The 26,561-nt window shown below is 40.2% G+C and overlaps 1 protein-coding gene across 1 annotated transcript; it reads right to left on the bottom strand.

Annotated features, from left to right (window-relative positions):
* Positions 1 to 717: 717 nt before the first annotated feature.
* Positions 718 to 24,047, bottom strand: DIPK2A (divergent protein kinase domain 2A). Its single transcript, XM_055817454.1, has 3 exons — positions 23,089 to 24,047; positions 7,582 to 7,885; positions 718 to 4,891 (listed from the first exon to the last, which is right to left on the bottom strand). Exons 1-3 carry the CDS (start codon positions 23,740 to 23,742, stop codon positions 4,560 to 4,562), a joined length of 1,290 nt encoding a protein of 429 aa, XP_055673429.1. The 5' UTR covers positions 23,743 to 24,047; the 3' UTR covers positions 718 to 4,559.
* Positions 24,048 to 26,561: the final 2,514 nt, after the last annotated feature.

The following is a 26,561-nucleotide window of genomic DNA, read 5'->3' as shown; positions in this document are numbered from 1 at the left end:
TCTCAGAACACTGGAGTTAACCCACCAAATAGAAAAACCAGCCTTAGATGTCAGAACCTTTCGTGCTCTAACCTGAACACGCAAGTCAGTATTTGTGGCAAACGTTCATTAATAACACTCCTGAGATTTGTCTAGCTTTTCAACCACACAGAGCAGGTATATTCCCATACTACCAGCACAGCAACAACAGACTCATCAGCTGCCAAACCTACAGAGTCTTCATTGTCCTGACATCATATGCACACTCTACAAAAACAGCGAGCAGCCACAGGGCCTTTCTGCATCTAGCAAAAGCTCGTTAATGTAGTGTACAGTAAAGTCAGACTACCAAAAGGCTTTTGCCTGGAAGAACAGTAAAACATGTTCATAAAACTCAGTATGAAACATAAAATGGAATGTGATGCTTAGAAGTACCCAAGGCAAACCAATACTTGTCAGATCTAGAGAGTCATGTTAAAAAAAATGACAAATCACCATAGGAAAAATTTCTTTAAAACATTCTCGTTCATTAAAGGAGAATGAGGTAATGGTCTATTTAAACTTGTTATACATCTTTGACCATGATCTGGAAGTAAGGAAACAGGAAAAGAGAACCACTGGCACACATCCAAGGTGACATAACAGTGACACTAATAATGAGTGTACTAGTCATATGAAGGCTATCAAATAAATTAGCAGTCTGTATAATGCAACTTCAATCAAAAAAAGCAGGTGAAATCAAGACCAATCGAGTTTTTATTTGATAAAATAAAAAATGACTGGATTTTTAAAGGCATGGGAAGACCGAGATACAAAGAAACCATAAGGAACTTCAAAAGCTGTTTAACCAGGCTGCATACCAGATCTTCAAATTGAGAAATAGATCTCCCAAAGAGAACATTTTTCTGATACGCACTGGACGTGCATTTTACAGAGGTCTCACACTCCAATCTATCTTGAACTCCAAATCACAGGTTTCAAACAACACAGATAACAAATAAAAGAGCTTAGAAGTTAGTACTGGATTCAGACATGTCACATGGGAAAACAGGAATCCATGAAACCACCACTGCTGGTTTGACAGAAATATTAGACTATGGAGAACCAAAACATTTTAGTGCCTTTTAAGGTAGCCAAGGTCTCCACTTTAATAAAGGTAAAGAATATTGCATTTAATCTAATCTTTCTGCTAAATCCAAGTAGCACACAAAGTTTAACATACTTGAAGCATATCTCACAATGAAAATGTACCTGGTAAGAAAGTACCAGATACCCCGTGTCCTGAAGTTCAAGGCAACCAGGATCAGGCTATGCTGCATTCTGCAAACTGTTGAAACAAAAAATGCAGCAGTTATTCATGCTATTTTTCTCTTAAGATCCTAACTATCTTGACTGGAAAGTTTACAAGTTTCAATCTGCATGTCTGCAGTTCCTGGACATGTAAGTGCAGTGCAACTAAAAAAAAATAAAAAAATCCAAGTGGTTTTGAGCTCAGAAAGTCAGAAGGGAATATATACTTCAGAACAACTGCAGGGCTTAGTTTCAAATGCAATTGGTCGCTGAAAAAAACAGAGTAAAAGCGAAACATCAAAAGTCATTATGTATTTAAGTTACATTAACCGCTAGAATATTGTACTGAAGACACAGTGGTACTAGCAATATAAATGATCAAATACAAGGAAAATTAAGTTTCTCAAACAATAAAGAAAGAAGATATCAACTTGCTTAACTCAAAAACATTTTCTTTCAGTTAATAGAACAGAAAGATATGGCTTGATCAAGTTTTTAAGAAAGCAAGTCTCCAAAACAGAAAGATTCCTCACCGATCATTCATACTTTTGATCGGTCTACTAGAAAGAATGCGGGGGAAAAAAAAGTTCCTATATGTCACTTTTGACAATAGTGCATTCTGGAACACAACAAAAACTAGTTCTATGTATTTTTTAATACATCCCAGACTAAGTCAATCTGAAGAGACTTACGGATCTGAAAATGAATGTCTGAGATGAGGTTCTTAAAGTATTCTTTATTAATATCATTAGAAGTTGCAGAAACAACTTTCTTGTAATATAAAGGCACAGGGAGACAGTTTTGATAAAATATTCCAATCAAACAGTAACTTACAGTACAAAAGGACAATCGTAACGCACATACAAACCCCAAACATCTCATTCAAAAATATTTCACCGTGTTCATCAATAATAATGGGCAATGACTAAAAATATAAATTGTTATTGTACAATAAATATCTGATAGGTGCAAACGGAACAAGATTTATTGCTCTCCACAACGTTTTCCCTGTATTGGTTTGTGTGTTGTTTTTTTAAAGTTCCAAATTCCTTTTATAATTGGCTTTAGTAATTTATTTCTGAGGGAACTAAACCCAAACAAAATCTGATAGGAAGGACATTCTGGCAGTTACAGCACTGCCTTGAGTAGTAACCAGAACTGGCAGTGTTTGTTTCTTTTACAACTTTAACAATCATACTCCACTCACTCACTGGGAAATGTGGTAAATGTCTAAAAATCAACTTTAGTGATAAGTCAAGGCTTTTATGGTAGCATAGTGTTATTTAGTCTGAGGGCTAGTCTATTTTCTTCAAATAAGTGGATTTTATGATGAAAAATAACATGAACCTTCTCTGACAGCTTGTGCCAGAGCAATCATGTAAAACCATTTTCAAATGAGGGAAAGGGGGGAAAGGGAGAAATGAAAATTAAAAGCTGCCTTGGGCATCCCAGTTCCAGAAAATGAGACAAAGGATTAGGAGCAAATTAGGGCTACATAAGTAAAGATGACTTGAAGTGCGAATTTCAAATTCCAAAATATCCTTAATATAGTCACCTAAGAAACCAAAGAGCACTCTGCATCTTTATATGGCTCCACTTTCTGAGATTTGAGAAAGAAGGGCCAGCCAGTGAGTTTGCTGTTTTCCTGACCTTGCATTTGCAGCAATTTGGTAAAGCAACAGCTTCCATCGGCCTTCTGATGCTGTATGAGGCATTCTAACTTTCAAGAGCAAAGTAGCACACACTCACTACCTTGTTCAGAATTATTTTTAGCTCATAGGAAATACTGTTTTATACACGCATTTAAGAAATACTAGTTTCCTTCATTATTGTTACAAGAAGTAATATGCGTACATTCCCTAAGAGTATCTGTTTATGAATAAGACTTCAGGAAAACGAAGCATTACAGTAGTGTTAAAAACAAAAAAGGGGGGGGGGGGGGGGCGCGGGCACGCAGGTGGTAGGATCAAACTTTTAAGTGAGTTCTTGTCCAGTAACTGAGTTTTTTATAAAAACTGTAATTTATGAGAACAATTCCAGATTTACACATACCTCAACAAATCAATTTTAACTGCACTGGGAACAGTCAGACTTATTCAAGAAAAGGTGTCTAAACCTAAAGATGACTAGTCAGTAACCTCCATCACGCTTGAATTCAACAGAATTGGGAATGGTGCAAAACAAACTGCTAACTTGCTAGACTTTATTAGTAAAATTAGGGGTTTCTTCTAGTATAAGCACATAGTTTTAAAAGTTCTTCGAACAGTAACCAAGGACCACTAAAATTGAATTTTGAGCATTATTAACTTCTCTACGGTATAGCTTTTTTTCTTTACTATTTGTTTAGAAACTAATAAACAGAACCATTTTCTTTGGTTTATGCTTAACTACACTGGACTAGTGAACTTTTATTTTTAGTCAAGCCTCTATCCCCAATTCAAATTAATAGAAATCTTTTTATTGTAGTGTCTCTCCAATTCTCTAATTATCTCATTAAAAATAAGAGTTTGCTCATACCATGATTTCCTGCTAAACAGTTACGTGTATATACTGGCATGATGGATAAAAGTTTTGTACAGTAATTACATTAAGTGATATTTCCAATGGCAAAACTACAAAAGACATCGAGTGAATGTTAGTTCAAGTGACATATGAATTTATGATGATCTTAAAAAAAAATGCACAATGTGTAAGCATAGTAAAATACAGTGTAAAACCCCCTAAAATTAGACAGTAAACATAGGAATCCTGCACTCACAGAAGGAATGTACTGCACCACAACAATGTGAAAGCCTGTTAAATCTGAAAGAATGAAGACAGCTAGATTTAACTGGATGTAAATGCCACTTCAAGGTGTTTAAACAAACACAAAAATGAGACAATGATGTCAGGAAAAAGGCCTTTAAAACAGGCCATCAGTCTAACTTGACTTTCCAAGTAAGAACATCAGCTTCACAAAACTGTGAAACTAATGCAGTTTTATGTAAAGTACCCTTTGACACACACGCTGTCAATTAAGCTATCACAGTCTTTTTTGACCTACTCCCTTTTAAATAGTTAGAGAGGAGAGTCAATAGTAGCTCAAGTTTTAATTCAGTAAGTACCTTGTCTGTTTGCAAAGAAACCTTATAACACCATAAAATTGTATTTTTATGGTATTTAGAAAATTGATAAACTAGTTTGGTTTTTTTTTATTTTCTCTTTTTAGTATTTAAGTTCAAAACTTCATTTTCTAATTGTCTTTGCAATAGTGTTTTAGCCAGTGTTGCAAAAAAAAATTTCTCTGTGGACTACCTCACATTGTTACTCAACTGTGCAAGGTATTCACGCAGTTCTTTTGCAGCTTGGAATCTACCATATCGCTTCTTTGGGTTGGCACACTCATCCAGCAAGGCCTCAAGTCGGCCGTCTTTGGCAATTTCAGCTGGGGGGTCATGAAGTAGTCCTCCAGAAGTGCCACGCCATGTGGCATGTCTTGATAAAAGGTTCTGACAAACAGCATAATAATTGTGGTCCACAGTGACACGAGCACAAAGAATCTCTTTTGAGAACGACAGACAAGCTTCTTTATCACAGTCATCAAATTTGCTTTCATACCATACATCCCAGTTCTCGGGTTTATCTGTGAAATACAAGGACACAGGAAAAAAAAAAAAAAAGTGAGAAAGAGAAGGAAAGAGTGTATGTGTGTCTGAATACAATCAGAAGCTCAGTACACAGCAAACTGGTAATACGTGAACTATAAACGAACTTTGTTTAGCTGAACTCTTAAACATTCTAGTCTAAGATTGCATCTGGCAGTTTGATATACCCTTCTGCTGAAATGATCCTGGCAGTACAAAAAATAAGGGAAAGAAAGAAACAGGGTAAAATAGATAGCAAAGAGAGGGAAGCAGAAAAACCAGCACACTCAATACATGAAATCTACATTCACACACAGACACAGAGGAAAAAATGTAGCAAACACAAGTACCAGAGAATGATCCACAGCTGAAGTTGAGAGAAAAATAAACAAGCAACATTATTTTAGCAACACAGATTTGTTTCTCCAGTTGCCCTGGGAACTAACGCTGGCAAGTGGTCCACCAAAGACCAAAAAAACCATTGCGAAGTAATTACCATAAACTTCTGAAACATTCTTTTCAAACTTCTTACTTTAGATGTGGTAGTAATTAAGAAGTGCATATAAAAAAAAAGATAAATTACATATAATCTCTGAAGAAAGAAAAAAATTCAAAAAAACTAGTGGCATTTATGTACATGTATAAACACTCTACACGTAGGTTTGAAGTTATCAAAATTTGAAGGTGTAACTAGCAGCCTTGCCACAAAGCTTTCTTTAACTTAAAACCTGATTTACAGAAAATACCTTATACAATAATAATACATAAGAAGTTACTAAGTGTGAAATCTCCTGAGTTCTTACTTTTTGTTAGAAAACTTTCATCATAAGTATCTAGATTACTGGCAGATTGAAGAAGAGGTCCTTGTCATGGAGTCTCATAGTCGTGCTGATCTCTTTTAGTAATGTGATGCACAAATAAAGATTTATCTGTGGTTGCTGGTCTCTGAGCTGACTATTGGTCTACACATTTATGGTGCACTATAAGCCAGTCTACAAAAAAAAAGCATACTGAAGGATGACTGCTAAGACTATAAATAAGTGATGCAAAAATTGTACAACAAACAGCAAACTCAAAACGGAAAAGAAGCCAGCAACAAATGAGAATGGGGAAGATGGACTTCAGCAAACTCAAATATGAAATCCCACGCAAAGTACAAATAGATATTACCATACAGTGCAGTTGGGCAGAAGGTACATATTCAAATATCTAAACAGGCATTTAAATCACACTGGACAAAGACTGTTTAATGAAACTTTCTAGAAGATTAATTAAATCTGTATTGAATAGCAAGTTTATAAAAAGACTGGGAACTTTCTTGTGCCCTCATTTGTTTTCCATGTTCTTGACTAATTGTTAGATTGTAATTCATGCAGCAAAATCCCAATTAGATCCAAACTAGTCTGATAACTATAGACAACAGATGCAAGCATGACACTACTTTCAGCATTCAGCTTCTGCAACAAGCTACATGATCCTACTCCATGTACGTATCAAGTTTTTCAGAATGCATTTGGTCATCTTTGTGCCTGAGCAATTCAGACATGCTTGAGAAGTCAAAGTAGTATTACTTTAAGAGAGTGGAAAAAGAAAAAAAAATAAAATAAAGAGAAAGTTTATCTGTGTGGCCCATAGGTACTAAAGTAAATTTACTGGATATCCAATACATTAAAAGGTTTTCTTGGTAGGATCAGATAATTTTAATCTAAGATACTTGAGAACATATAATAAATCTAATAGGAAAAAAAAAAACCAAACACCCCCCCCCAAAAAAAAAAAAACACACCACCAATAAAAAACCCATAAAACATATTTCCTTGTAGAAAAGTGTGTGGATAGAAAATATAGTCTTAAAGTTAATTTGGCAGAACAACATATGAAGTCTATTTGCAGATCTTAAAAAAAAAAAAGATTCACCCAAAGCAAACTGGAATCACTTGGCCTATTGCCATAGGCTTCTGCAGAATCTAGGGTTTTGTCTTCAATGTTTCTAGCCCTTAGGTCTGTAAAGTTTTCCTTGTAAGCTCAAATGGAATATAAACCCACGGCATGCAACTTTGACGAACATCTTTCCTGCTGGCACTGCTTTGAGCTTTTACAGTTGACAGGAAGATGAACAAATTGTCACTATATCCATTTGGAAACAGCACTAAAATTACCCATTCTTTCAGTTCCATTATTACAGAGCACCAACCTGAACAAGCAAACCAGAGGCAGGATATGTAAATAAGGCAAAGAGGGCAGTAAGACTGTCTTGTCATTCACAGAAAATAGAAAGTCAAGACTTCCATCCTTACAGATATCTGGAAAAGACGAAAGGAACCTCCCTTTTTTAGTTAAGGTACAGAAGACAGTCAGCCAGACCATCTATCTGTCCATCCATCCACACAAATGCATCCCATGTCCCAACAGTCTCCTCCTGCCCTCACCTCTCCATTTAAGCAGGACTACAAAGATTAAAAGTGCATGTAAATCAAGTTCAGGCAACCTCAACCCTCTATAAAATTGACAAATCGGTCAAGTTAATTAGTAGTCTAATTGCAGAAGAAAGCTAATTAGTTTGGTAATTAGTAGTCTAGTTGTAAAGCCAACAAAATGGGTATTTACCAAGTATAAATACTTCAAATATTGTGCTTGCAGAGAAAGAAGCAAGAGATGTGGGATGAGGGGAGAAAAAGACGACACTTACTCTGTCTGATTAACCTTTTGTCTGCAACCAGAACGTTTTCTGCATCTACAATGATAACTTTCCCATCTCTCGGTCCAACTGCAAAGTTGTCAAAGCTGACATCAAGGAGGTAGAGTGCAAATTCAAAGTCATTATTTGTCAGCTGCTCAGCTATTTCCATTAATTGCCAGGCCAGATCCACTCGTTTCTCCCACGGTGCATTGAAGTAACTCCACAGCTCTTCTCCAACATAATTGACGGCCACCATTCTTCCGCATGCTCCTAAGTACTTTGCGAATGGCCAACCCTCATCAGATGGAAAACTCTGTATATGAAAAGATTTTAAAAAATTTTCATCAATACAAAACAGCTTTGATTTCAAAAGGCTGTTCAATAAGATTTAGAAGAGGCGTCTGTAAATACCCATCAACACTACATTTCCAGATCCTTCTAGGTTTTGAAGGGAAAGAAAAAAAACCCCACAAAATATATTTACGTGAGCAAGAGGCCCTGCTGGAGTACTAAAGGGTAAGGAGTTGGAGGACCTGAAATACATACAACCCATATCTAGCTTTCCATATACTATATATACACACATATTCACATACGCAGGCACAATTCTACAAGCTATGTTTTTTCTGTTGGAGTTTTATACACATCTATTGCACTAACGCAAGTATATTTCCCATCAAGATAATTTTGCATCTGATATCAATTAAAACCAATTCTTTTAATAACCCGAAGGAAAAAGCTTTAAAAGGTGACACCTCCTTCTCTCCAATAACCCCCTTCTCATTCTTCCCAGTTGGCTGTATACCTTTGAGTATCTTCTCACTTGAAGATCTCTCACAGAAAGAACTACAAAACAGATTAGGGTATAAAAGAAAGTTTAGGGTTTCTTATGCTATAATACTCCTTAGCAATATACCCCTTGATTAATTGCTACATACATACCCTGTGTGTTATTACACACAGCCACGTAACATTTTTATCAAAAGTAAAATCTGTCTCCAGTACTAGTTTTCTTGGAAGTTAACATAAAAGACTTGATAGTAATAACATACTACAACCAATTAAAAAGAAAACCCAAAACCAACAAAAAAAACAGCTCACCAGCATATTTTTCCTACTTCAGGTGTGCTGAATGTGCCCTAAAACTTCAATATAAACAGACAAGTATTTAAAAGTTATCCTCCATACTATGCATCAGGAAGAAAGCATTAAAATATTAAATGAAGAAGCCCCAAATGCATACAAGTTAGCACTCTTTCAGAATAAGATGTACACTAGTTTTGACAATTAGGAGATAACACTGTGTGCACATGCTCCTTCCTTGTGCACTACCTTGCTGTGTTGCAAAGGTTTTACCACCCTTGGGCTGAACAGCATGGTGGGTTTCAGTCTGAATGGAAGTTTTATACCTCCTGGAATCCGTGGCAGCAGAAAACATTTATGGTAAATTGAGAAAAGAGACACTGGAAGGAAACACATTGTATAGGACAGATCTGAACTAAAAGACCAGTTAGGAAAGAGATGCCCAGCACTCACCCATCTGTGTATGTATCCCACTTTAAAAAAATTAGAAAAGCTACAGTGCTTACACACCCAATCACCATAGCCTTAGAACCCACACCTCCCCTACAACAATCCTTGATTTCACCCACATCTGTGCTTCCTTTGATGATGAAGTTTTGATCATTTTAAACACTAGGCATCAGGTGATGCTAAGGCAAAGTTAGAATACCGATGTTGGCCAGAAACCCTAGAAGCCCTGTATACACGGGGAATTGCAAGCCACATCTACCCCAAAGAATTAATACTTATTCTTGAAATGCAAACAGCAAAGTTACAACTATATTCAATTCATAATTCAAATTCAGAATTAAAAAAGTTGTGGGGAAAAAAAACCAAAACAAAAATAGAATTGCTAAGATCACAATAGCCAATAAAATAATATAAATCACCCACATGCACTCCAATCTTTACTCACAGAACTGGCTTGCATATTTCACTAGTTGTTTTCTGCATAAGCATGCTGCCATGTCAGGAACCAAGTTTCATTAAAAAGACTAGTAACTGGCCTCTGAACCAAAAGGTCATTGGATCAATGAAAGCTCTAGCAATATACAAGAGGAAAATTCTTATAGTTGTCTTCTCTGTCTTTTAAAAGATGCTGCTGGTAAACACAAAGGAAGTAAAAGCTAAACAGGAACACTTGCTTGGCAGTGCAACAATAGTTTCTCTTGGTTATATGGAATTTTTAGAATTTCACAATAGCTGCAGGTTTCAGGAGATACGAAACAAAATCCTGTGGAGAGATTGTCTCAATCTACTATTTCACTACAAAACTGGAGTCTTTGCTACAGAACTTTTAAGTACAAATGCTACTAATGAAAAGGTTTGCTAAAGCACATCAAAGCCTCTGGGAAACACAACTACTCCCATTGTGCAACTTCTCCCAGCAATTCATAGGCAGCTACAATTCCTTTCTCACCCATTCTGAATCATTGTCTGAAGAAGAGCAAAACTATACAGAGGTGACTGGGGAAAAGGAACAGTTATGATTGGGTCCACACAGTGCTCCCTCCACTCCCCAGAAAAGAAGGTGAAGAAAAGATTTGGGCATTTGTTTTTATTTCTATGCCCCTGATGTTGGAGAAGGTCACTCTAACACTCCACGTGGCTCTCACTTTGGAGAGTTTCCAGCCCAGCAAACCAGTTCACCTTCCTACAGCATGCTCATTGCCATCCTTCTTCTAAAGGCCTTTCAGAGAGAGAAGATTTGGGATCGAAGTTTCTGCTCTGGAAGCACAGACCTTGCCAACTTCTATGCAAAGTTACTCAGAGCCCTTCCCTGTTTTCATGTCAAGTAAGGACTGTTTATATGTCTTATTCCAAATATATATACCCGTCAAATAGAAGGCATCAGAGTACTTCTGATCACATGGCAGGGGAGAACCTGAAGTTCTCCAGCGCAAGAGCAGCCTTTACTGAATTTTTATTTTTATAAATGTAAGAACAGAAAAGCTTAAGGCAAGTATTATTACCAAAACCATAAAATACTTAACAGAAGGTAGCATCAGAGCATGCAAGGTTACCATTTTAAGATTCCCATTCTGAATACAAGCCTTATGATGTTATGACACACTGTTTAAACTTATCTAGCTACTCTCATCAAGAAGATGAGCTTTCTAGTTTGCACAATTGAAAAATGCCCACTTTCACATTTAAGTGGCTTTTGTTGAAAGGGCATGGCTTAATGGTCATTAAAACACTTTTTGTTTCATATGATTAACACATTTAATAAATGTTATGGAGGCCCTAATTGAGCCAATATGTAAAATGAAGGCCAAGTACCAGGTTAACTTGTACCTAGCTTCCAGCAGCCCTTGCTTGGAATGCTTAAAAACACTTCAATTTGTTCATCTATAGTTTTAAAACTATTTCATATTTTAAATGTAATTTGGAGACAGTAAAAATATCCATTCATTTATGTGTTAACACTGCTCGATAATAGGATCCTCCTGCAAGCTGAGCATCCATCCCAGACTACTCTGGATCAAGATGTCCTCTGGAATTTTCAAGGACTCTTCAAAGTTTCTACACAGCAAATCTTGCCTATATAGCACATGTGAAGAAATTAAAATATATATATTGTTGACATAGTTTGCCATTTAACAGCAAAAGCCATTAAGCTAACTTCTAACATAGCAAGCATAGAAGACAATTTTAAAGGACATAACTATGTTTACCACTGCAAGGAACCTTTCTTGGTTGGTCAAAAGGACATCAGACCCATATTAATAACAAAATAGGCTCAAAGTTTTTTGGGGTGCCTAAGTGTCTGGACTTTTACTCTATTTTGATTATCCATCTACTCACATAGGCAAATCTGGTCGTGAAAAATCCAGAGGATGATACAGAACTAATAGGATGGTTTTGAGACCAGTATGACATTTTCAAGCTGTGAAACTATATAACTGAGCAGAACTAAATCTCTCTCTCTAACTGAATCTATTATGCAATAAGGATGACTTTAAGCAGTCTTCAGGTTTTTTTAATCTGTAGGCTTCAGGGCAGTTTATGAAGGTGGTAAGTACAGGCAAATATCCACTAGTTCAGGGCAAGATACATTCCACAGTTAAGAAGCTGGCGCTTTTTTTTTTCTGGGTTTTTTTTGCTTATTTTGCAAGCAAAATAATCTTCCAACAAATGAAGTGTGTGCTAATTCAGTGTTCCTTACTTATTTTACAAACAGACAAATATAATGAAAATTCATGCCTGTGGCATCAATAAAGGCCACTAAATGAGATTTCCTGCACAGTTATCTTTCCTGTATTCCATTCTGGATCAGTATTGGAACAAACCAATAAGCAAGTGGCTGTTGTCCATCCAATTAAATGACTTATTTACAAAGGAACATGCAACTTCACTCAGAAGAAGCAAGCAGGAGTTGGTGCTAAGGCATAACCTCCAGAGAACTCTGGGCAAGCAGAAATTTTTCATTCCAGTGAGTGGTACCAGTGGGCATACAGGAAAATTCAAAATACCGCCTACTGGTATCCATCGGGAAAAATCCATACAGCTTAGTACTGGGGAAGTCAGAATGTGTGTACCTATCAGTCCAGTACCCATTATTCAAGACTACCTTATCCATATCTCATAAAGTCAAATTTGTATCTTAAATTGGAGAAAATTTTCTGCTAAACACAAGTTTAACTGATTTGACTAACTGTGCAACATTTTCATAATGCTGCATTTTGTCAGCACTCACTGCAACATATTCAATTGCTACAGCAATGATGGTGAAATATTTAGGTAATTATGACTTTGGACCACCCCACTCCTTCCTTTTCCACCCCTCTCCTTCCCAATATTCCAGTCCTGCTCTGTTTATGTCTTGCCTCCCTTTCCAAGTACAAATTCAACCAAAACAGCTGAACCTGGCAAAAGCCATGCTACCATTGGAAGCGAAGGTGTCCATCCCTCCCAAGCCATCAAGCACACTCATTTCAATTCCCTCTTTCATGTCATTAGGAAGGCAATGCACCTGGGACTTGCTGGGCTGGTGTGCAGCTGCATCAGTGGCCTGATCCAGCTCATCACATCACCACATCATGCTAGTACTGACAAAAGGAAGGGAGAAGGCCTGAACAGCCACGTGCATAAGACAGGAGAGAAGCTAAGAGGACCCTTCCTTTCCAGCAGCAGCAGGGGTTTATGTAATGGGATTATACTGATTTTGAAAGTACAGCGTTAGTCACAATGGTACACTGATCTTCAAAACATATCCATCACGCTTCCTGCGCCACGTACACTGAATTTCATTTCACACAAGAAATTCTAGGGGCAGTTTGGTTTATTAAGAAGTGAACATCCCAGACATTACTAGTAAAATATCTGCATGCCATACTGTAACACAGATATATTTAGAACTCTGTGGAAATAAAAAGATCCTTTGACAACAGGAGTGCAGGGAATCCTGCCAACATCTGCACATGTACAAACAACATCTCTGTTTTGGCTCCCTTCCAACTGGCATGTAACAGCCACATCTACACTTCGTTACCCAAGTCAGTAGCTGAAGAAGGGGGTAAAAATATGTACAAGTGCCTCATTCAGGAGTTTTATATTCACTCAGTGAATTTGACTAATATTAATTAAAGTGCAGATCTGTTGTCTTTGCAAGCAGAGATTTGTAACTTTTTGCACTATTCTATTCTGAAAGCATCTTTCTAGATGAAACTGCAGCTAACTTGAAGATTTTTTTTCTCCATGTATTCAAATTTTGAAAGCCAGTAAGACATGAAAACAAATTTGTACAGTCATTAAACATGTCTTCCATGAACAAGGTGCATTTAGAAACAAAAATCTTAGTGGGTAGCTGCCAAAAATTTCAGATTTCTGTGGAGAAAGGCTTTATATTATTTTAGTTTTTAATTATCAAATTATTTGTAGCATAAATATTTCATAAGATAATTTTGTACATGAATACGCTATTTGGAGACTTAAAAATGTGTATTAGACAACTTTGATAAAAACCAAGCCCTTGCTCAAAACCAGAATCAGCTATCTGACAAAAGAATCTGCAATTCTGATGCACCCACTCACATTTTGTCTGCGAATATACACGCAAATCCATGGAAACCACAGACAATTAAGCTTTTAAAACTGTTTTAAAATATAGTAGTGCATATGACAAACTACAAAGAGGTAGCTTAGTAAGTTTTCCCTCATTAAAGTCGTTACCTTTCTCTATTCACAGAGAAATATGTATAATCTTCTAACGGAAGGATGGAAACCAGTAAATATGACAAAAAATTCTGCTACCTCCATTCCCAGAGACACATACATCAAAAAAAAATTTTAGTTGCCCTAATCAGTGTAGCTACAGAATACCTCTCTAAGCAAGGCTTAAAAACCTGAACAAACACCATCAAAGGGACAAAGGACATTTTGTTCCTGAAAGAATAATACTTTCATTTATGTCTTTAAAAAAAAATACACTATAATTTCAGAATATTGAGAATTAATAGGGTGAATTTATCATTTCCTTGAAGCATAAAACACCCTATCAGTGCATTTGTCTTCCTCACTTCCATCTGTCTAAACACGAGAGGATGGATATACAAGTCTGCCACTGGTTTTGAATGTTCAGAGCTCTGAATTAGACCACGCAGTGAAGACTCACCAGCTTGAAGCTGATAAAGCCTATTGTAGTCTGCAATAACACAAATCCCCTTTTAATTAAACACTTAAAAGAATATTAGTTTATCATAATCAAGCATATAATTCATCCTAATAATCAAGTAAAATAAAAAAGCCAGAAGTTTAAGAAACAGCTGACATATTTGAGCTACTGTTTCCTATACCATTAAAAATACTTCTCATTTTCACACCTACTCTACAAGATGCTACATGTCACTACCAATTTTTGTATGAAGTGAGCTCCATCTAAAAAAAAAAAAAACTAAAAACAACCACCAAAAACCAGAGAAACCCAAACAAAGAGCTACACCTTAAATATGATGAAAAAATAATAATAATTAAAAAATGCAAAACAGAGTGAGGACCTATCTTCCTACTACTTATGACCCTGAGGACCTTCATGGCAAAATTACATTCTTTGTGATGCCTTCACTAAAACCATCCTACTGAACTGTGTTTGCCCCGGCACAAACTGGCACGGGAAGTATCATTTATAATATGCTCTTCCTCAAAAGGAAAAAACCTAGTTCTCTTTCACAGAGTACTGTTGATTCTGCAGTGTAAACAGAAGTAGCACTTGTGTTAGTCACCAAGGCAAATAAGTAAAGCTCTAAAACCACAAAGAGCTAGAGGTCACATTTTACTATGAAACTTTTCAGATCAAAGAAGGTTAAAAAGCACAGCCTGAACGCAGATGCCTTCTTTTGTCAGGAATGGACCTGCGTTCTAGAAGATACGTATTCAAATGTATTTGTGAATGCTAGTGACTATAATGAAAACAATTTCATTCTTAACTATATGCCAAATCATTTGACATTCAACTGAAACTCCCACAGAAGTTAGGCATATACATATATATATATAGCCTACACACACAGGGAAGACTGGATTTCATTCCAAATATTAGTATCCCCATTGAAACTATGATTCTTTCATTTAGTTGACTTTTGTTCAGTTTTATTACATTTCTATCAGTCACCACATAAAATTAACACCAACAAGAGGTAGCAGGTTCACTTGACACATTATAGAACAAAAATAGGCAGACAACTCTAAATACTTAGAATTACACGTTGCTCAATGATTAAGTTGAACTGTAAAACTTGTATTTCACAATGTTAGCAGAGGTATGTCATTTCTCCAAACAAATTAATGAATAATGACTAAATGCAATAACCATAGTACAGAAAATTTAATGCGACATTGGTTGGTACCTGTTCAAATTAGCTTGTATGTCATAGAAGTTTGTTCAGGTTAAATTTGCAACAGATGAAAATGATGACTATGTACTTCCCATCAGTTATGAGTCTAGAATATACCACTATGAAGAAGTTCTAGCAGAGATGGCCTAGTCTTATTTCTGAAAGTTCACTTGCAAACTTGAAAAGACTAAAACAAAGCCTCAATTACTTAATTCAGGGAAGTAAAACATAGATCTCCCTCTACATCAGACATACCAGAAGCAAATGGACAACATTGGTATTTCAAGGCTTGGAAAGTGGGGTAACGCACCTTTTTTGCATTACTGAAAACTGCTAGGAGTTACAATTTATCAGGAGGATTTCTGTTTAAGTCTGTTTAGTGATTTCTCAGGAGCCTCTACATTAATATAGTCATTCATCATAACACATACCCCACAATAACTTCTTCAAGCATTTCTAAAGTATTCCAAAACTTTCTTTATACTTTACTTTTACGTCTTCACTTTAGGAAAGTTTCACCAGAAGGAATGATGAAAATAGTTTTGATCATTTAAAGGAACATAATTAAATACGGTAACATGACAAGTACAAGCCAGTTCTGGCCTAATACGTATACTCATATGCTACTGCAAAGAGTAGTTCTTCAGTTTTCAATACAATTAAGTTAGTGGAATATTCTTGTAACACGAGGCCACTCAATTCTAATTAAAAAAAACAAAAATTGTTCATTTCTTTTTAAAAATGTGCACAATGGAAATTCAGGGGCAGACAGCAAATTAATCTTTCTCCACAATACTTAGAAGTATGCAAAACAGGAATCAAGAAAGACTAAAGCCTCACTTTTAAAACCTAAAATTTAAATCCTTTGCTTTCTGAATTATCTTTTCTACAGGCGTCAGAGAACTGATTTCTGCAAGAAAGAATTATAAGAAAAGACCTGAAAATAAAAATCAAAATCAATGTATTCATAGAGTAGCACTTGTTGAAACATTTGTTATGCCTAGTCTATGTTTACTGCAGAAAGAAAAAATAGCTTTCAAACAGAAAAATAATCCAACTGCAAGGGAGTAAAGGGGGGGGACGACACGGACTGTCAGGTAGTCATGTTCTATAATTGTCTGCAGCAGACTACAGTGCATCTTTAAAATTAATTAATATATGAAATTGCAGAAAACCAAAAAGCTTCAAAGCAACTGCAGATAACGACTAGTAACAATTGATCTCAACCTAAGTTTTAACTTTTTCCTAAAGATCAGAGGAAAATATTCAACATTTTAAAATACTACCCACTAAATACTACTCAATATGTCAAAATGCCAGTATCTGTATAAGCCAGGACTTCAATAATAGAAGTCCACTAGAGGACATACCAGGCAGTGCAAATAACTGCCTTAAATCTACTGCTTGGTATTTAGCATAGGAATTTATGTATCAGGAACACCAAACTGAGTAATGAGGAAAGTTTAAAAGGCACAAAGTATTAAATCTAGATGGTATTCTACTAGTGTATTTAGAATAGAACTACAGAAAATAACCTATGACTAGAACAGTCTGTATGATAAAAAAAAAGAAAAGAGAAATCCCAGGCAAGAAAATTTGCCCATTTACTTCTTACTGAGTTATATATGGATCAGCAAAATAATTCTGTAAAACATGTGGCTAAATTGCTACTTTGAGTGAATTCAGCACAAGGAATTGTTTCACACACATCACAGTTAATGTTTAATATACGTTTACCAGATGTCAATGATTGTTCTTCGCATAACAAAACCAAAACAGAAAATGTAATGGTAACATGAAGAGAAACCAGAATTTTAGGTTATGTGGCAGCAGACTGTTCACGCAGAGTAATTAGACTAGGAATAGAGATGCAGCTGTTGGTTTGAGGCTTTTTTTCCCCTAGAAGGTATAGCAATGATCAGAAATTGTGAGAAGAAGCCATTAATCTTAAGTATTTTGAAAGCTAAATACATATCTGAGGGATGGGCAATGATTTACACATTCTATTAAAAAATGCAGAAATACTGCTGTTTTCCACATAGGTATTGGAATTTTTCTTAGAGTTAGAAACAGAAGCCTTTGAGACTTGTAATTTACATACAAGATACAAACGCTCAACATCATTCTTTGAAGACTCTCTATTTTAAATAGGTTGTTAAAAGCTATGGCTCAAGACAAAGTGGCATTAATGCAGTCTAGATGTAATTCACAGACACCTTCTATAGTTTAAGAAAAACCCAACACATTACTTGCAAGCATTTTATTTACTTTTATTTTAATAGCAAAGTTTGTCTGGAAACTTCAGGTTTACTTTGTGTGCTAGTTTTGACAGAGACTGAATTAATTTTTTTCCATAGTAGCTAGTATGGATCTATGTTTTGGATTTGTGCTGAAAACAGTGTTGATTACACAGGGATGTTTTTGTTATTGCTGAGTAGTGCTTAAACAGAGTCAAGGCCTTTTCTGCCTTTCATACTGCCCAGCCAGCCCTCATGCTGGGGGTGCCCAAGGAGTCTGGGACGGGACAGAGCTGGGAAGGCTGACACCACCTGACCACAGGGATATTCCATACCATACGATGTCATGCTCAGCATATAAAGCTGGGGGAAGGAGAAGGAAGTGGGGGGACGTTCAGAGTGATGGCGTTTGTCTCCCCAGGTAGCTGTTAGACGTGGTGGAGCCCTGCTTTCCTGGCAACACCTGCCTGCCTGGAACCTGGAAGTGGTGAATGAATTCCTTGTTTTGTTTTGCTTGTGCACGCAGATTTTGCTTTACCATTTACTTTTATTTTATTGAACTGTTTTTATCTCAACCCACGAGTTTTCTCGCATTTACTCTTCTGATTCTCTCCCCCATCCCACTGTGAGGGGAGAGAGCAAGCAGCTGTGCAGGGCTCAGCTGCCAGCTGGGGTTAAAGCACGGCACTTTGAAAACAAAGCAAATGCATTGTCATTTTAATAGTGCATCTGGCAGTACTGTACAGCAATACCACAGCCAGCACAAAGGCAAGACTGAGTACTGCAAGACCAGCTCTAGATGCACTTTTGCCACAACCATTTATAGAACCTGCGTTTCAGTTTCATCAAGACAGAGTAAACTGTCTTTTCAGTTAACCATAAGATATTAGGAGAAATACAACTCCTTTACTGAAAAACACATTTTTTTAACCTAGAAACAATTTCTTATTTCAGCACTAGTGAGTTATACTGTAGTTTCCCCAACTCTCATAACAAGGAATTCTCCACTTTGCCCTGGTTTTGGGGTGTTCTTGTGTTCTTGTTTTTGGGGTGGGGGCGAGGTGTTTAAGTATAGAACTTCAAACTTTGCCACAGGTCTTCATGTGTTGGACAATGCGTGGTTGCATACCATGGCTCATGGCATGGCAGCTACGGTGGCACAAGGACAGCAGCTCAAAAACTGTTAAGAGATAGCCACAGTGGCTCAAAACAGGAAATCTGAAGGCTGACAGAGATCAGTGCAGGAGCTCTATGGAAAATAACAGGTAAGTCTAGAGAAAGCTTAACTGCTTCCCCAAATCCTTCTGTTTAATTGCCTTGGTTTCAGAAAAAAAATCTTGTTAGGAATTGGGGGGCCGGGGGGGGGGGAGAAGAAGAATCTGTGTAAGAGCCAAAGATTGAACAATCTCATCCTTTATGGAAATGAACGATAAGCAGAAAACATTTTTGGTTCTGTAACAGTAAGTTTATGTTTCTACTTGCCAGTGAAGATAAAAATTAATCACATTACTTCATCAAGTTGAGTAACATCCTTATTTGAGTGCACATCATGGTTAAACAAAATGGAGAAAGCTTCTCCACTACAGTATTTTTTAAAAGACAAACTAGAAGGTGAGCAATTTATTAAAAGTCATAGGGTGAGGATAAATTTACTTACATCCATGCTGGTTCTAAGAGGTCTGGAAGAAGTAAATATTCACACTGCACTCAGTCTGTAATCCCATTTATTGTTAAAGTATTGCTATTTCTTCAAAAGGCCACTTTTGCCAACCTATCTTTGCAAGTATTTGACATACAAAGTCATCATATTCAAATACGAATTAGATGCCATGCACAGATCCTATCCTCCAGGTGATTCCCATTTAAAATACTCTGTTTTCCATTAAGAGAGTTGAAGGGAACATCAGCAAGTTTTGTTGTTGCTTTTGTCCGAATAAGCTGTTCATGTTTATATAAAAATATTGGTTTAGATGTAGCAAATTTTGGTTACAGATCACAACTTACTTTTCTGCAATAAAGGCAAATACTTTTTAGAAAAGGACTATTAGAAAAAGGAAGGAAAAACCCCAAACCTATGAGAAGTTAAATCTTAAACATTTACACTTCAGGTGAAATAATTCTTTCTTAATATTTTAGTACCCAGAAAAGATGTAAACTGTACCAAATAATAATGTAGCTGTCCTTCCATTTGCTTCATGAGGTAAAATGGCAAAAGCGGCTGAATTCTTCACTGAGTACACCTATGCAACTGTTTAACAAATGTGGATAAAGAATAATAACAAGAAAGCTATAAAAAATATAAATATTGAGCTAGGATTACAGTAAGCAATCTATACAAAACTGTACTGGTTTACTACTGTTCAGAGACTTGTAACTGAAGTACATCATGCTATGCGTCAAAGCCCCACCTGAAAACTTCCTAGAGCCAAAGCTCTAAGTCAGTTGTGACAATACGCATTTGGTAAGCAACACCACTTCAGGAATAATCCATACTCCAAATCGGCTTCAAGCTAATCCCAATCTCTGATAAAACATTTTATAATCCACAGGTAACTAGCTCTAGTAGATGACTCACAATTTTTCTATTATAAATTAAAAATCGGGCTTAAAATTCAGTGCCTATTTACACGTGGCTGCTCCTGTAACTTAATTAAACAAAACTTTAATGCAATGGACACCAAGAGTTTAGAAGTCATGTCCACTTCTGAACCAAAACTGTATTTGTGACAGTGTTTTAAACAGTCACAATAGCGTTTCATGAAAAGCTCAAGACAAAAACTGGCAATACTTTTCCTTGTGCCTTCTGGTGACAAATAGCACCAGTTAAATGCACCGATTATTTATTTAAAATCAAAATCTGATCCTTCATGATGTCATGCATGTTTCCTTTGTTGGAAGCAGTTGATTTTTAGAAATCAGCCTACAAGTCTCATTCCTATGCCAATATTTGCTCTCACCAACACCACAGAAACTATACCATAAGATGTTTAATGTTTCTTATTTACAAATACAAGCAAACTTCTCAGCAGTCAGTTTTCACTTCTGTAAAGTAACTTTAACCCTCATAAAGTGTGCCGTGCATCTTGCTGTTGCAATAGCTGCATAACACAGAATTTATCCGTTCCTTATGTGTTTCTTGGGTAGAGGCTGAGAATGGAGTGGTACATGACGTTATGCAAACGAGAAGTGTTTGTTCAGATTCATATATTTAAGGTATTTCATTCCCAACTAAAGGAAGGTATTCAAACCTCCAGTACCCATTACCAAAGTTGATGAATACTCTTCTGGAGAATACATTAAGAGTGTTTCAGCACACAAAGCTGGCTTGAAGTTCCCCAGAAATATTTTCCAGCATATGTCTATTCATCAAAATTTACAAGACTCTGCAAAACACTTTTCATCTGTTAAGAGGTGACAGACAACCTTGCCACACTCTGGACTGGTAAAGGCTGCCTCACTTCCCTCCAGTTTGACCTGCTCTGCTCTCAGCTGCACCTTCGCTAGGATAAATGGTGAGCAAAGTCCTTTGTTAAGTTCACATCCAAAGATTTTCATCTCTTCAACAGATTTGCTTGACAGCCTCAGGGCTCATCCACAGCTTATCAAGAAGCTGACAGAAATCAAGGCTCTTAAATCAGCGCTGCCCGCTGCCTTTGATCCACCCCGCAACAGTAAATGGTGCAGCTGTGCCGTACCCTTTGTCTGTAACACAATAAATTCACCCTGCAAATTATGAAGAAACATACAGAGCTGTTTTCTGGCCATGTAGGTCTATGCTTAGTATGTTGGAACCAGCGTTCAAAACCAAAACTGTTGAGTGGCATGAAATGCAGCCAAAACAAATTGATTCTCAAAAGAATTTCCAAATATACTTAGGAAAGCAAAGCAGATTTGATTTTCTTACTTAAGTGGAGTTTCCTTTTTCACTGTGCTCAAGAGCAACTTTATGGCAAAATGAGAGACACATACAGCACCCTGGGTCTGCTGAGAAGCAAAGGGGAAACTTACTTTGAAAACAAAACCCAAGAGCTGTACATGGAGAGACTGAAGGGCAGAAGGTATACTACCCAAAAAGATATTTTTAATTAAGTAGAGTTCATAAAGGCATTTTCTAGAAATTAATCAGTAGGTGAATTTGCTGCAGGGTAAAGCCTGCAGCACTGCTTTTTGAGCATTAGGTATTTCTTGACCTCTCACTACAGAAACAGCAGACGTTTATAACAGTAATAACAGCGATGCTTTGAAACATATTTGCAAATATTCTTTTTGTCATACACTGGATAAAGGCAAGGACAGTTCAGTAGTTAGATGAAACAATTCTGAGTCCAAACTTGGACACTAAAGACATACTTGGAGTGCCCTCCAAGCATATAGGGGTAGGAGCTGAAATGCAAAGCTCCACATATAAGTAGATATGCAATAGAAGCAACCGAGCGGTGCCACGGAATGAAAGAGTTTCCTACAAATTTTTCCACTTTAAAACTTACATAACATCTTAAAGCACAAATTTCTGGTCTGCGCACACAACCAGTCCCCCTTGCTAAAGGATATAAAACACGTAACCGCTGAAAAGTGAATACCATTCATTTGTCGCTTTCTTTTCAGGCCATGAAATGCCCGTTTCTAATTTTTATCAACAGGAAGCCAAAAATTGTCTTTACTGCACAGGAGAACATGACAGCACACGAGTCAGATTTTGACAAGGAAAGCACAACAGCGTTATGGTAAAGTCTCTTACCCCCTGCTTGTTAAATGAGAACCTAAGAAACTAATCACCGACTCCCACTGCTACCTAGGAATATATGTACTGTTGGAGACGCCATAGGATTAAAGCCTGACACTTAACTGTAAAAAAGGCATAAATGCACCAGAAAGCATCTGCCTAACAGCGTGCCACCCCACCGTGCTTCCAGAACTCGCCGCCGAACAGACAAGCAAGGTCCCCGCCTAGATGGGAAAGGCAGGAAGGATGGAGAGCGAGTGAAAAGCCTTGGGGCACGGCAGCACCGGGGAGGATGCAAAGCAGGGAAACACACAAAGTCGTCGAGGAAGAACGAAAGACCGAGAGTGAGCGAGACACAGAAACGCCCCCGCCCAGCGCGGGAACGGGCGAACCGCTCGGCTGCCGGCCCCGCGGCACGCAGGGTCTGTCAGGGCAAAGAGCGAGGGGCGGCCCCCGGCGTTTCGCCGCCGTCCGACCCCCCCGCGCCGCTCTCCCCCGCGCCCGGCACGGCGGCCAAGGGGACCCCGGCCCCGGCGGGGCGGGGGGCGGCGGGGCTCGGGCGGGACGGGGCCGGCAGCCGGGGCCGGGGCCAGCCGAGCGGCGGGGGCAGTGCAGCACCAAGGAGAGCAGGCGGGGCCGGGCCGTCGGGCGCGCTTACCTGCAGCACCAGCGGCTCGGGGTTGAAGGCGAGGGTGATGAGCAGCTGCATGCGCTCCGAGTCCTTCAGGTTGCGCAGCAGGAAGCTGCCCGAGTCCTTGGTCTCGGCGTATCGGCGGACCAGGCGGTCGAGCAGGCGCTGCGAGGGGCAGTGCACCAGGTCCGACCAGCCCTCCACGGCGTCGGGGGTGAGGAGCCGCACGTCGCCGTTGAGGCTGGCGAACTCGGTGGCGTGCAGGGCCTGCAGGAGGTCGCAGCGGCCCCTGCCGGTGGCGCGGCGGCAGATCTTGGTGTCGATGTCGGCCAGCTCCTGCGCGGAGCCCAGCCGCTTGAGGACGACGCGGCGGCTGCCCTCGCGGGGCTCCCCGTAGCGCGCGAAGTAGACGTTCTTGACGTTGAAGAAGTCGAAGAGGCGCAGGCGGCCCCAGCTCTCCAGCCGCAGCTGCCCGTTGAGGAACTTGCGGCACCAGCTGGTGCCCCAGCAGGCCGGGCACTTATTGAGCTGCAGGAAGCGCCGCTCCGACAGCTCGTTGCGCTGCAGCGAGGCCAGCAGCGAGTGCGTGTTCAGCACCAGCGCCGCCGCCAGGCTGCCCAGCACCGCCAGCTTCACGTAGCGGTACAGCCGCCCCAACTTCAGCGACACCAGCCGCAGCATCGTCCCGCACCGGACCGGGGCCCGGCCGGGCCCCCCCCGCCCTCCGCCGCGCTCGCTCCCCGCCCCGGCCGCGCCGCAGCTCCGGCACCAATAAACTCTCCGCCTCGCCGCTCGCCCGATAAAAGGCGGCCAAGTTACTGAGGGGACGGCGGGGAGGGGGAGGGGAGGGGACGGGGGGAGGCGCCAGCAGCCCGCCGGCCCGGGCGGCCCCGCCCCCGGGGGAGGGGCGCCGCCGCCGCCGCCGTCGCTGCCGCTCCCGCCGCCGCTCCCGCCGCCGCGGAGGTGGGCGCGAGCCGCCCGCCCCCACGCCGGGGCGGCCTCCTCCCCCCGCCGCTGCCCCCGCCCACCCGGGGAGGGGCCTCGCGCGAGCGGCGCCGGCCGCGGCGGTTGGCTGCACGTGACGCGGCGCGGTCCGCGTGCGGCCCGCCCCCCTCGGAGCCGGAGGGCGGGCCTGCCACGCGCGCGGGGTGGAAGCGGGGAGGGCGGGGCCGGGGGCGGGCCGTGCGCGCGCGCTGCAGGAGGGGCGGGGCAGGAGGCGGGGCGCCGGCGGGGGCGCGCGGCATTCCCACCCCCGGCCCTCGTCGCCCTTTTGCGCTGCCCGGGAAGGGGTCGGCGGGGTCGGCGGGCGCCGCCGCCATGTTGTGTGCTCCGAGGCCGGGAGCGCTCGGTAGCTGCCGGCGGGGAGCGGCCCGCCGAAGGCCGGCCCGGGCCAGCGGTGGTAACGCGGCCGGCGGGATCGGGCCTTGTCGCTGCCCCCGCCGTTTCCACGGCCCCTCGCTGCCCGCGCCTCACACGACGGCGGGGACGCGCCGTCCCCCCGCCCGCCCTGAAGGGTGGCCGCCGCGGTCCCGCCGTTGTCGTCTGGCACGGCGGTACCGGCTCCAGCGCGGCTCAGCCCCGCCACTAAGCGGCCGCTCGCCGACACGCATCGCGGCGGCACCGCGGCTCCGGCGCAGCCGGCGGGCGCCCGGTCGCGGCGGGACCCGGCCTCTCCCCCTCGGGGCAGGCACGGCCCGTGCGGGGCCGGCCCGCCTGGCTGGCGGGCGGGGGCGGGTGCTGGGGCTCCGTCTTTCGTGCCCGCTGCCCGGTGCCTTCCATCGGGAAGGGCGCGCCGAAGTGACGTTCGTGCAAAGCACCTCACACAACTATGTAGTTCGCAGAGCTGGGACAGTAAACCCAGCTGCACCAGCGGCGCCGCGGGACGGGGCTTCTGTCAAATCCCAGCGCTGGCGAGAGGCTGTTCCTGTGTTTATAGTGTCTTGGTGTTGCCACCAAGGGGCCAGCACACCTGAGCCCTTGAAATGCGTCCAGCCCGTGCCCAAGGCGCAGGGAAGAACCTACACGGTGTTGCCATCTGTCAGCGGAACGAGGCGTGTAGGGTGCTGTGCAGGCAGCCTTCGCATCTTCCCTCAGGTGTCAGTGTTACTGGCCACAGGTTAAGAACTATTATTTCAACACAGAACAGGGTAAAAGAGATTAAGAAGAAGAAATAAAAATATTAATCTCTTCCAATATTGCTTTTCTTCAAGTGAGCCTGTGCTTTCTCAAGTTAAAAGACAACGTTCACCTTGCCTCTTTCGTCTCAAAAGTGCAGGACGGATATATGGTCGTTGGGGGAAGAAGCACAGCAGACCAGATAATTTCCAGTTATTTCATTCACATGATACATAAATTTAAGTGCTTAGTATCTAGAACATTGGAAATATATTTGTCTTTTTACATTAGCATGTACTTATCTCCCAATGTACTATGTTTTGACATATGTATAAAAAACGTTTTAACGAATCCATCATACTGAGATTTTGTCACTGTTGAATGTGTACAGTGAACTTGCACCACTTGGTGTATATTGAGTATGAACCATACTCCCTTTCACATGCCTTGTTAAATGCTGTTTGTAGGGTCAATCATCCAATCAGCAAGTTCTAGTCAACAAACCACTGGATCTGTTAGAAAATAAATATATATACACATAAAAAAGAAATCGTCTTCCTTAGGTCTTCACTACTTAATGACACATGTCAAATAATAACAACAGATCCTGAAAGATCAGGTGATTTTTTTTGCTGGATGTAAACTCCAAACTCACTAGCCAAACATGTTTGGTCTTCTTTACATGCTGGTAGTGTTTTTTCATCTACTTAGTCTGTAACTTATTAAGTCACTAACAAATCCAAATATAAACAAATATATTGAATTAACATTTATTTTCTGCATTGTTTTTTTCTCAAGCTTTCTGGCTTGTTCATTTATAGGGAAACAGCCCGATCCTTCTGAACATGAACAAAATATTTTAATCTTTACTAGATGAAAACATCATTTTAAAGTACAAGGACTATTTTAAATAGTTTAACTAATAGGCTTGTCCAACAAGAATGTAGCATTCTTAAAGCATTCAATGTTCCAAATCCATAAACAAATAAATCTGCTGTTTCTAAACGGAGCAGAAAACTTGTTCTGAGTTACACAAAAGTTGCTATTTCTGGTTTCATTGGTATTCATTGGAGACACTGGGGGTTTCTGAGCGATAAAGGAAGGTTGAGGCTGCCTTTGTATACAACGTGGCTGTAATTTGGTTTCACAGATTTGCAAATTTTGCTTAAAGGAACAAAAGAGACTGAAAGGAAGATGCAGCTGATTCCATCTGGAAGACTGTAAAGTGAAAAAAAAAAAGTTGAGGCCGATTGGTAGGTAAAAGCAAAGGAGGGAGTGGAATTGAGTAAAAAATGGTTAATTCTGTGAGAATAGCAGATATATGTTCTAACTCTTAAAAAGCATGATTTGAGAATGATCCATTTCAAGGGAAAAGGGAAATGTAT

Source organism: Falco peregrinus, chromosome 12, assembly GCF_023634155.1.
Source record: "Falco peregrinus isolate bFalPer1 chromosome 12, bFalPer1.pri, whole genome shotgun sequence".
NCBI classification, from domain to species: Eukaryota; Metazoa; Chordata; class Aves; order Falconiformes; family Falconidae; genus Falco; species Falco peregrinus.
Note: the sequence above shows the minus strand (reverse complement) of the source record. Positions and strands in the feature narration are given on the sequence as shown.